Below are 11,214 nucleotides of genomic sequence, written 5' to 3' on the forward strand. Positions count from 1 at the left end.
TATACTGCCTCTTTAGGTCAGACATGTTGTGTTTCTGTATACAGCTATGGATGTCAATCCATATGAATTACAACCTGCGTGATTCGATTCATCCAAAAGCTCTAATTTAAAGAGTCAAATCAGAGTAGTGAATTAATTTGAGCCTCCTACGTCACGCGCCTATGCTGGCAGGTCTGCGACGTCATTTTGGTGTCAGTTTTTAAATGACGTCAAAGTATAATTAAATACGACAAAGAGACAAAAGACGGATTTTAATGAGCGGGTTCGTTTTACTTCTCATGATCAAAATGTAACTCGAGAACTGAACAGAAAAGTTACTGCACATGCGCGTATTCCATGATGTGTTTCTGCCTTTGGTTCTGGATAGCCCCGAACCCTCTGCGACATTGATCAGGATTAAGATGCTGGCGACAATTGTAAGTAAAATAAAAATACAGTAATTCAGATAAGCAGCTCTAAACACCGCAGTGCAGTTTAAAGTGAAGCAATACCGCCCCCTACCAAGAGTAATTAAAAGTGCAGCGTGTAACTGCATTGCAGAAAATGAAAGGTTTTGTTTTCTAAAGGCACTTAATGCTAGATGTGCTTCTTTTTTTCTTGATCCTACACTTCCTCACTGTCCTTGCTCTGAAGACACAAGCTGCAAAAGTGGGGAACTAGGGCATAGAAACATATGCCAAGTGAACAACAGATGGAAACAATATACTGAGCTTAAATTAAGAAGCTTACTATAAGTAGGGTCAGTATTGCCTTAAAACAGTCTATAAACAGAAAAGCGCTCATACAAGTTCTAATCGGTTTGTTAAAATATCATTCAACATGACAACACTCCAGTTTAATTTAAGTGATAAATGAAGTAGACATCTATTTGACAGTCTGCACTGCGACATGGACTTGATCCTGTAAAACTGCTTAGGCTTTGCTTGCTGTTATACAGCCATTGATCCTCAACAGTGGAAAAACTGGGAGTGGTTATTATTGCTTGACAGAGACCATTTTCTCCTTGCTCAGGGGTTTGGGTTTTGTGCTCCTCATTTTTCACTCAGCAGGTAAGGTACTGGACTAGTTATAGAAAGGTGGTTGGCCACAGCCAAATTATTACTTTTGGACCCCTGAGCAAGACCCTTATCCTTCACAAGCAAAGGTGAATGAGTCTAAGCAATCATTTCGGTTATTTAGTAAAAACATTCATACAAATCAATCACAGCAAGAGCACCAAGTTTTAATCTTATTATATTAATAATCATCAGTAAATCAGAATCATATTCTGTACACATGGTAGACAGACAGACGTAGTTCATGCAGTATTACATACAAGTTTGCGTTCTACTGGGATTTCTGGGTATTTGTGGGTCTTCTCATAAAAGGTTTGCACACCAGGGGTCATCAGGCCGATCCTACCTGACAGGTTTACAGAAGGGCCGTCATTATTCTGAGAACAGACCTAAAAATACCCATTAGGCCACAGTAGTGCAGGAAGTATAAAGTACTGATGCTGGGTTGGTCCACACTGGTTAGAGGTACTTGGGCAGATCCTTTTCGATCACCTGTTTTCAATTAAAAAAAAACACACATAATATGTACATTTTACATAAAATATTACATAAGTAATACGATTTTACACTAGCCAGACAAAATATTCAATTCTGACTTTTTCCTACAAGGCTACATACAGTACAGGCCAAAAGTTTGGACACACCAGTCAAAAGTTTGGACACACCTTCTCTTCAATGTTTTTTCTTGATTATTTTTATTTTCTACATTGTAGATTAATACTGAAGACATCCAAACTATGAAGAATTATGTAGTGAACCAAAAAGTGTTAAACAAACCAGAATATGTTTTATATTTTACCAACTCTACCTCTGCACAACCCAACTGATGGTCTGAAACACATTAAAAAAGCAACAAATTCCAAAAATTCACTCTAGACAAGGCGCAAACATTCATTGAAAACCATTCCAGCTGGTTGAGAAAATTTCAGTGTGCAAATCTGTCATTAAAGCAAAAGATGGCTACTTTGAAGAATCTAAAATATAAAACATATTCTGGTTTGTTTAACACTTTTTTGTTTACTACATAATTCCATATGTGTTCCTTCATAGTTTGGATGTCTTTAGTATTAATCTACAATGTAGAAAATTTAAAAAAATTAAGAAAAACCACAGGAATGAGAAGGTGTGTCCAAACTTTTGGCCTGTGCTGTATATGTAGACACTCTAACATCTAATCCATGTGCTTGTTGTACATTGTATTATCAGAGTTTGTTTCCTCCTCTTTAATTCAGTCCCCACTCCTTCAGGGGAATTTTCAATAGAAGATGTAACACGAGTTCAGAAATGTGCTTAAATTCAGCACCATGAGCATTAGTGAGGTCAGGAACAGATATTAAACAGTAAGGTCATGGTTCATTTAGTGGATAGTGTTGAGGTTAGGGTTCTGTGCAAACCAATTAAGTCCCTAAACTTAGCAAATCATTTCAATATCAACCCTGCTTGAGCTGCAATAGCAAGTCTTCTTCTAACAGTAACACACCATTCTCAACCTGATACAAAGCTTCACTATACTAAAATACACACACATTTCTCTACAATGTATATGCTGTTGCATCCGAATTTCCATTTTACTGGGAGAAAAATACAGCAAAAACAGCCTCCAAATTTAGCATTCGACCGGCATCGTGCCCTAAACCTGATTCATTGGCCAAACAAGATTGATCCCTTCAGATAATGCATTCCCACTGCACTGTATCACATGACTTAACACCACTCAGGGCAATGACTTTGCACTTTGCATGCTGATCTTAAAATAGCTGTTGGACAAATAGAAAGCATTAAGCATAAAGTTCTTGTTTCTAACATGCACATGGAAAATGGTGACCATATATTTTTGGCCATGTAGTGTGGACTATGTATGCAGTGTAGACTTACCACTGGATCGTCCATTGGTCCGTACCTCTTTACGACCTGTCCTTCTGTGTTAATGAGAAACTAGAGCACAGAAATCATCAGTAAGCATAAATTCAGTGTGGGTTCATTCCTTATAAAAGTTCACCTTAGAAAACTAGGGTGTCAAAATTAATCCCCACAGAAAAAAGTAAAGAGACTGTGCCCATGTATGTTCTCAAGTAAGGAATTGATAAACTCGGCAGATAAAAATCACGCGTATCATTTTGTGACACTGTCACATTCTTTGCATTTTTTATATCGTCACCTTCCTAAAATAATGGCCTAAGTCATTTTTTCAGGTTTTTCAGGAAACACAAAAAACTGAACAACATATATATAACTTCATGGACTGGGTAGAGTTTTGTTCTGTTTAGAGCAGCTGCCTTTTTAAAAAAAAAACGTCTAAAATTGCCTAAGTCATATTGTCTTTTGACTTAGGCAAAATAAAATTGCCCAAGTCACACTCTTGACATAGGCCATTTTATTACAGGGGTAGAATCACATGATCTGTTAAACTAAGGACATAGGCGATTTTACCAGAGGTGGACAGCATGGTGAGGAGGTGATTTAGGCAAAAATATCATTTTGGTCCAAAAATGACTTAGGCCATTATTTTAGGAAGGTGACGATATTACAGGACACTGGTTGGATGTTATCTCATGATGTGCACTACAACCCTAACCAATTTAAACATTACGAAACCTTAATAATAATTACAAAAATAACAATATTTATTATAATCTAGGTCAGATTAAATGTCTTTGTCATGTCCACATGTACAGCACAATAAAAATATTTTCCTGCGTACTTCAGCTTGTTTGGAAGCTGAGGTGAGAGTACAGGGTCTGCCATTGTAAAGCCTGGAGCCGAGAAGGTTCAAACAGACAACCTTCCAATTGGTAACCCAAAGCTCTACTCACTTATCCACCACTGTCCTACTTGCATACTGGGACCATCATTAAATCATCCAGTTTTACAGGACACTTGACACACACCTCCAGCTAACATACCTGATCCATCTTAACTGTTTAATTCTAAATTAATAAGAAAAGATAAATACATAACCCGTGTTGGAGTGGTGTAGTGTAAGCCAGGCATTTCACAAAAGTTCTTTGTGGTGATTTGGGTTTTTATTTTAAACCCTAAGGAAGCTATAAAAAAGACACTTACCTTAGTGAAGTTCCATTTGATGTTACTAAGAAAGTTTGAAAAGGAGAAACACAGGAAACCTTTAATACTGCTGTGGAAAATACCAAACTGCACAATTAATATCAATACAGGACAAGAATAAACTCACTTTCCCAGAGTGCCTTTCCCATTTGGCTGATCCTTCATCCACTTCCAAAGAGGATGAGCGTTATCTCCATTCACGTCAATCTTACTGAAGAGGTCAAATTCTGCGTTGTAACCTTTCGCAAACTCCTTAATGTCAGCCTCTGTACCAGGCTCCTACAAAAGATAACAGTATGAATGAGTTTATTTACACAACACAACTCCTGATGAAGGGATCACTTTAAAAGCGTGGCTTTTTCAATGACACCTTGATAGAGATTAGATAGCACTGTTTATATTTTAACTGTATTCACATCAAAATCAACATGTTCTTGTTTGAACAATTTGTCCCTTAAATCAGAATCATATTTTCCCTAAGCGAATTTGTTCCTGGGCTTTTAAGCTGTAAGTTATGCAGATGAGAACACAGTTCCACTCTGAACCAACGGTTCTACATACGGACTATGCATAATACAAAATCTGTTATTTAAACAAAGATTGTGTTTATTAATGTTATATGCACATGTATTTACATTTTCTTTACTTTTTAATGCACTGTACCTGTTTTCCAAATTGGTTGCAAGGAAAACCCAAGATGCGTAAACCCTTCTCAGCGTACGTGGTGTGCATGGCCGCAAGCTGAGTGTAGTTTACAGGAGTCTTTCCTCATTTAGAGGCTACGTTTGTGATGATGCAGACAAAGCCCCTGAACATTAAGAGATGATGAGAAGCAGTCTTGGATAAACAAAACAAGACAATAAAAGTGATCTGCATAAGCTTAAGTATGATAAAGAGAAAAGAAAGAAACCCTTACCTGTATTTTTCCAGAGACACTTCATTCCCATCTATGTCTATGGCAGAAAACTCATATATGCTCTTGGCACTTTTCCAGTCAGTGGCCTGTGCACACTGCAGCAAGGAAGTGCAAGAAATCAGTGTCAAATCAGAAATGTGACAAATTTAAGAAGTTTACCAATTTGAAAGTGTCAAGAAGAACAAAAATCATTTGACTTAGAGATGAATCACTTTGCCTTTGACAGTATCTGTAGCAGAAGTGCCATGTCAACTGCACTTTACCACGAAGCCAGAACTCAGGCCAATTGGTTGTCTTGGCACAACAGAGATCTGACTTTTGAACTGCACGTATAAACACCTGAAGTCAGCGGACTTTGTCCTAGAACCATAAAGTTATTTAAAATCCACTCAGTATCAATTGATAACTGATAAACAAAGCTTATCTGAGCAAATGTAATGTGCTTGTTATGAAATCTCACAAATCCCATGGGTGAGAAGTGCACACAATAATTCCTACGGCTACACAGCCAGTAAACAATGGTACACTTGTCTACCCCAGAGGGATGTTTCATAACTGGGCAAATTTAAAACACTGACCATACCACTAAACCACAAATCCAAATAAAGTGTGCATGCTTTACTTTAGACTGGCTTTATTTGATTATATGAGGCATAGTCGATCCTCTGACTATTAACCCGGCAGCAAGTAAAAGCAGATAAAAATGAAGTGTAATATTTCAGTGCTTTCAACCTACTGTCATTCCAGCATGTGCAGTGTATAAGCAGCTACTGTACACAAGCATATCAACACATTTCCTTCACTCTTTGTACTTTGTATATTCTGTCCAATTGTGTCTCAATCCTTTCAAAGTTTGAAGGTCAATCACTAACTGGTTAACTAATAACAAACAGAAACGTGTCAGTGTTCGATTATTGATGCCCATTAAAAGAATCTATAATCATTTTCAACAGCTGACAGATAGAAGACACTAGTCTTCTATGCATAAATGGTAAGAGCTCTGTTATTCAGTGCCAATAAGACATCAAGGCAAGATTGTGAAGTCTGAAGGTTTCAGATTTTGTATATGTGGTTTGTAAAAATAAAACGTTCATTTTTTTTTTTTTTTTTAAAGCCTTCTAAATTGTCAATAGTGATAAGTTTAATTTGTGATTATTGAGAGCAAATGATACATTTATTACTAGATCTACTAGATAGTTACACATCCCACATCTGTATGGTCAGTGCATCTGCCTGTGATTGACCCCTTTTAAAAGAAAAGGTACATCACCAAACTAATTTCCCTTATTGGACGGCACGGTGGCCTCACAGCAATAAGGCCCTGGGTTTGATTCCCATGTGCAGGGATTTGGGTCCTTTCTGTGTGGAGTTTGCATGTTCTCCCCGTGTCTGTGTGGGTTTCCTCCAGGAGCTCCGGTTTCCTCCAACAGTCCAAAGACATTCAAGTGAGGTGAATTGAAGATAGAAGATTGTCCATGACTGTGTTTGATGTTAAAGATCTGGTGAATCTTGTTTCATGAATGTAACCAAAGTGTGTAAAACATGATGTTCAAATCCTAATAAATAAATAAATGAATTCCCTTATTCGTTTACACACAGCAATGTAAAGAGCACTAGCTAATCTGATCTAATCACTGATCTGCTATGCAGGCGCCTATCCAAAGCGACTCATTATATATGTGAACAAATATAATAAAAGCAACTTAGGGTTAAGGGCCTTTCTGAGGGGCCCCAACAGTGACAGTTTAACCACGGTGGCGTTTGAATCGAAGACTTTCCAATCCGCTTAGCTACGACTGTTCAAGCTAACCTGCTCATACTCAAAAATAAAGACGTCACGCCCTTCCAACCACAGTATACCATAATATCCTAATAAATAAACTAATACATAACGCGCAGTTCATTTAATAAAGGTTATTTTGTGGTTTATTACAGGTAAATAAGGCTATGCGAGCTAAAACTAGCTGAGTGTGCAGGATAAGCTAAGCTAGGCTGCTCTCCAACAAGCTAACCTACAGAGCACAGCGGTTATAAATAAACACACTCGACATGTCGCTGCTTAACCTTGAAACGCTTCGTTATATTAAAAAATACTCAAAACTTAAAAGAAGCAGAATGAATGAGCAGGTTTATCTGTAATAAATCTAAAGTCTTACCATGGCTCTAATGCTGAAAGCTCTACTGCCTATGACACCGAGCAGCAGCGCTCTCTGTAATAAGCACATCTTCAACCTACCATGCGCTGCACTGACCACGCCCACACGGTGACGCGCACACTGAGCCACGCCCACTCACCGTGACAATGCAGTTTATCAAAGGATCAAATTCAGCCATGTTGATTAATTGATTGATTGCATTAACTAATAATAATTATACAATAACAAATGTATATAATACATAATGTTACAAGCAAAACATCAAACTTCTGAAACTACATTTATTTATTAGAATTTTAACGTCATGTTTTACACACTTTAGTTACATTCATGACACAACAGGTAGTTACAGGTTACATTCAATACAAGATTCATCAGTTTAAGTTGTTAATGTCGAACAGTCATGGACAATTTTGTATCTCCAGTTCACCTCACTTGCACGTCTCTGGACTGTGGGAGGAAACCGGAGCTCCACGCAGACACGGGGAGAACATGCAAATTCCACACAGAAAGGACCCGGACCGCTCCACCTGGGAATCGAACCCAGGACCTTCTTGCTGTAAGGTGACAGTGCCACCCTCTGAAATTTCAAACATGGATTTTGACTAGGTGTGTCCGAACTTTTAGACAGACAGACAGATCATTTATTCATCCTGAAGGAAGTTAATTTTAATTGATACTAAATTGATTTTGACCAACTTAGCAGGGCACGCAGAACATTTCAACTTTACAAAAATGATAAAGCAAACAGGTTAAAACCGTAAAAATAATAAAACAACATAAAATAAACACACACTAATCAGAATGTGCAGGCAGTCACGTGGTAAGATCATTCAAACCGAGTGTTTCCTTAAAACCTGGTTATACATTCTTATCACATGACATTTATTTATATGTATTACGCGCTATTAATTCAAGTGATAAACGAATTTAAAAGAGTTCAGTATTGTAATTATATAGTCAAAATATTCAAACGTCTGTGTTAGCTGCTGACTGAAAGCTGCCTTGTTCTCGCATTCTCAGGCAGATCTTTAGACACCACTTTGGGTCCTACTGTGTATACAAGAGCTCAGTAAGCGGAAAGGAAGCAGTGTGTGTTCGATGGAAGCGATCGGTAGTGAGCAAACACTGAATAATAATAAATAATCTCAACTGGTAAAGAATTACAGCAGATATTAAAGCAGAATGGATGATGAAGAGGAGACTTACCGTCTGTGGAAGATCAGGAAAACTATAATGCAGGTTTGATTCCGTTCCCGTTTACATGCACATGGTGCTCATACAGAACAGTGAGCTACATCACTATCACTACCTCTACATGTGCTCAGATTAATAAATAAGTAATGTAAGATATACAGGTCATCGTTAATAAAAACAACCAATAAAAGCACCAGATGCCAAACGTACAACCTGGTCTTTGTTCTATTGTATGGGGATTCTGCTTCACTGTAATAGACTGATTGCTGAATGATGAGGTTTAGCTGTATGGAACACTGTTATTTTACTGATCTATTATTATTATTAAGTAAAGTAGCTATGTTATTGTTATTGTAACTATATTAAGTAACAGCACGTTACATACTTGTTACAGTTCTTAAATATATTCATGTTGACGCTAACTGGGATCTGTTTATTATATGGTTTCCGCTTTATGTCGTGTTTTGTTGTTTTTAAGACGCATCATTGTTCTAGAGAAACGTTATTTTCCTTAACTGTCCATTCTTTGTGGAATTTGCATGTTCTCCCCGTGTCAGTGTGGGTTTCCTTCGGGAGATCCGGTTTCCTCACACAGTCCAAAGACATTCAAGTGAGGTGAATTGGAGATACAAAATTGTCCATGACTGTGTTTTACAATAAACTTAAACTGATAATTCTTGTGTAATGAGTAACTACCTGTCCTGTCATGAATGTAACCAATGTTTGACGTTAAAATCCTAATAAATAAATAAATAAATATTTCTCTTTACTGTGTAATTTAAATAACACTAAAGCCTTAAACTTGTTTTTCTTACAGCTCTGTCATGATCGGGGATACTTGGTGACACAGGATGAGTTGGATCAGACTCTGGAAGAGTTTAAAAGTCAGTTTGGAGATAAACCCAGTGAGGGTCGGCCTCGACGGACAGATCTCACCGTGCTCGTGGCTCACAACGATGATCCCACAGATCAGATGTTTGTTTTCTTTCCTGGTAAGATTCCGAGCAAGGTAACGAGTGTAAACTATCACGCAGTGAAATTAATGCATAATTAGCTACTACACACAAACAGCCAAGATAGAAATGTAAATAATGTCCCTTTAATGTGTCTTTTAATTTTCCAGAGGAGCCCAAGGTGGGCATCAAGACCATCAAAATGTACTGCCAGAGAATGCAGGAGGAGAACATCACCCGTGCTATTATTGTGGTCCAGATGGGCATGACACCATCTGCCAAACAGGTAATAAAAAATATATACAACAATACCCCAACACATCCAATTTGATCAGCTTTAGTTGATGATATACAGTTTCAGCACACCTTTCAGCCTCTGACTGTCACCGTTAATACATACCAATTAGGGTAACAGTGACATTCACACCACTTAAGGTGGAATGACAAAAGCTGCAGATTTTAAAAATTTTGTTCTTCTTGAATTTTTGGAGAAACATAATGCATATGTATTTAACTGAAATGCATTTTTTTAAAAATCCCAGTTTGTGCTTACCCCTTTCTATAACTGAACTTCAATCAGGCTTAATGGTTTATGCTAACATTTTGTTTGATGATCTGTTTACAGTCGCTAGTAGACATGGCACCGAAGTACATCCTGGAGCAGTTCCTGCAGCAAGAGCTTCTCATCAACATCACAGAACACGAGGCAAGAACTCCAGCTTAAATACTTTCACATTTCTACGTGTAAAATTAGACATTGTTATTAAAAGAAATTAGATTATATTTATAATCTATTTAGTTATTATTATTGGTTTGTTTTGCAGCTGGTTCCTGAGCACATGGTGATGACAAAAGAAGAAGTCACGGAGCTGCTAGCAAGATAGTATCCTTAATGATCAAATTTAGTCTTTATTAATTTCTTATTATTATTCTTATTGCAGATAAATTTGCTTACTTTAAGTTCACCTAACAGCTGTAAAGGAACTGGATAAAGTGTGTTACATACAGTTATAAAGACAAGTATAAACAAATTTAGATACCCACTGTGCTGGGAAGCTTTCTATCATTTCTGTGCAGTTTCCTTGACTCTTGTTAGTAAGCTAAAGGAGAGCCAGTTACCCAGGATTCAGGCAGGAGACCCTGTGGCTCGGTACTTTGGCCTGAAAAGAGGCCAGGTGTGTATTATAACAATGATTAATCTGTACAGTAACTAAAGAAAGATGTTATATGAAACCCAATTTGTTAACATTATTCCTGAATCAAACAGGTGGTGAAGATTATCCGGCCGAGTGAAACTGCAGGACGATACATTACATACAGACTTGTACAGTAGAGCTGCAGAAGTAAGTCAATAAAAATAATCACAACTATGTCATAAAAATTACAATTAGCATCAAATTCCTGTGAGAGTTTATTCCTGTGTTAAACAATATATAAAGCTACAATATAGCTGCTTTATTGTTCTGTCTGCTGTTCTGTTGTTAATCACTGGGGGTTTTTTTTGTTTTTTTTTCAGGTCATCAGGGGATTTGAACATACTTACTGCTGGAGGTGATTCAGCTTGCGTGTGGGATCTTAAGATACAGTTTGAGTGCAAAAGAAGAACCAACATATTTTTGGTTTTAGAAAATAGGCATGTATGTGGCATTTCTAAGGTAAACACAATTCTTGTATATTAACATGTTTAAAACATTTTCAGTTGTGACTGAGTAATGATTCATTTTTGTAATAAAGAGGCTTAAACCACTGACTGTTTATTATAATAGTACCAAAAGTTCAGATTGATAAATGGAAGTGGATACAATAGCAGTGGGTCTGCAGTTATATTATACAAGGCAGCAGAAGGTATTTAGTCATTTGGTTTATACATTTCT

General features: G+C 37.2%; 2 protein-coding genes across 2 annotated transcripts; one reads left to right on the plus strand and one right to left on the minus strand.

Moving 5' to 3' along the window:
* Positions 1 to 1,321: 1,321 nt before the first annotated feature.
* On the minus strand, positions 1,322 to 7,280 carry gpx4b (glutathione peroxidase 4b). The gene is made up of 7 exons (XM_062987557.1): positions 7,191 to 7,280; positions 5,035 to 5,129; positions 4,782 to 4,926; positions 4,246 to 4,397; positions 4,119 to 4,143; positions 2,931 to 2,990; positions 1,322 to 1,547 (listed from the first exon to the last, which is right to left on the minus strand). The coding sequence occupies exons 1-7, from the start codon at positions 7,257 to 7,259 to the stop codon at positions 1,515 to 1,517; spliced, it is 579 nt and encodes a 192-aa protein (XP_062843627.1). The 5' UTR covers positions 7,260 to 7,280; the 3' UTR covers positions 1,322 to 1,514.
* Positions 7,281 to 8,236: 956 nt separating this feature from the next.
* polr2ea (RNA polymerase II, I and III subunit E, a) lies at positions 8,237 to 11,087 on the plus strand. Its single transcript, XM_062987386.1, has 8 exons — positions 8,237 to 8,432; positions 9,205 to 9,379; positions 9,511 to 9,626; positions 9,966 to 10,046; positions 10,165 to 10,223; positions 10,437 to 10,515; positions 10,608 to 10,683; positions 10,857 to 11,087. The coding sequence occupies exons 1-7, from the start codon at positions 8,376 to 8,378 to the stop codon at positions 10,671 to 10,673; spliced, it is 633 nt and encodes a 210-aa protein (XP_062843456.1). The 5' UTR covers positions 8,237 to 8,375; the 3' UTR covers positions 10,674 to 10,683; positions 10,857 to 11,087.
* Positions 11,088 to 11,214: the final 127 nt, after the last annotated feature.

The sequence above is a fragment of the Trichomycterus rosablanca genome, chromosome 25 (genome assembly GCF_030014385.1).
Source record: "Trichomycterus rosablanca isolate fTriRos1 chromosome 25, fTriRos1.hap1, whole genome shotgun sequence".
Taxonomy (NCBI): Eukaryota; Metazoa; Chordata; class Actinopteri; order Siluriformes; family Trichomycteridae; genus Trichomycterus; species Trichomycterus rosablanca.

Excerpts from the sequence above, each read along its gene's own strand:
- polr2ea (XM_062987386.1), top strand. The coding sequence starts at position 8,376 with ATGGATGATGAAGAGGAGACTTACCGTCTGTGGAAGATCAGGAAAACT. Across the intron at positions 8,433-9,204 it reads TCAGGAAAACTATAATGCAG|CTCTGTCATGATCGGGGATA; the intron begins GTTTGATTCCGT and ends TTTTTCTTACAG. Across the intron at positions 10,516-10,607 it reads TTGGCCTGAAAAGAGGCCAG|GTGGTGAAGATTATCCGGCC; the intron begins GTGTGTATTATA and ends TGAATCAAACAG.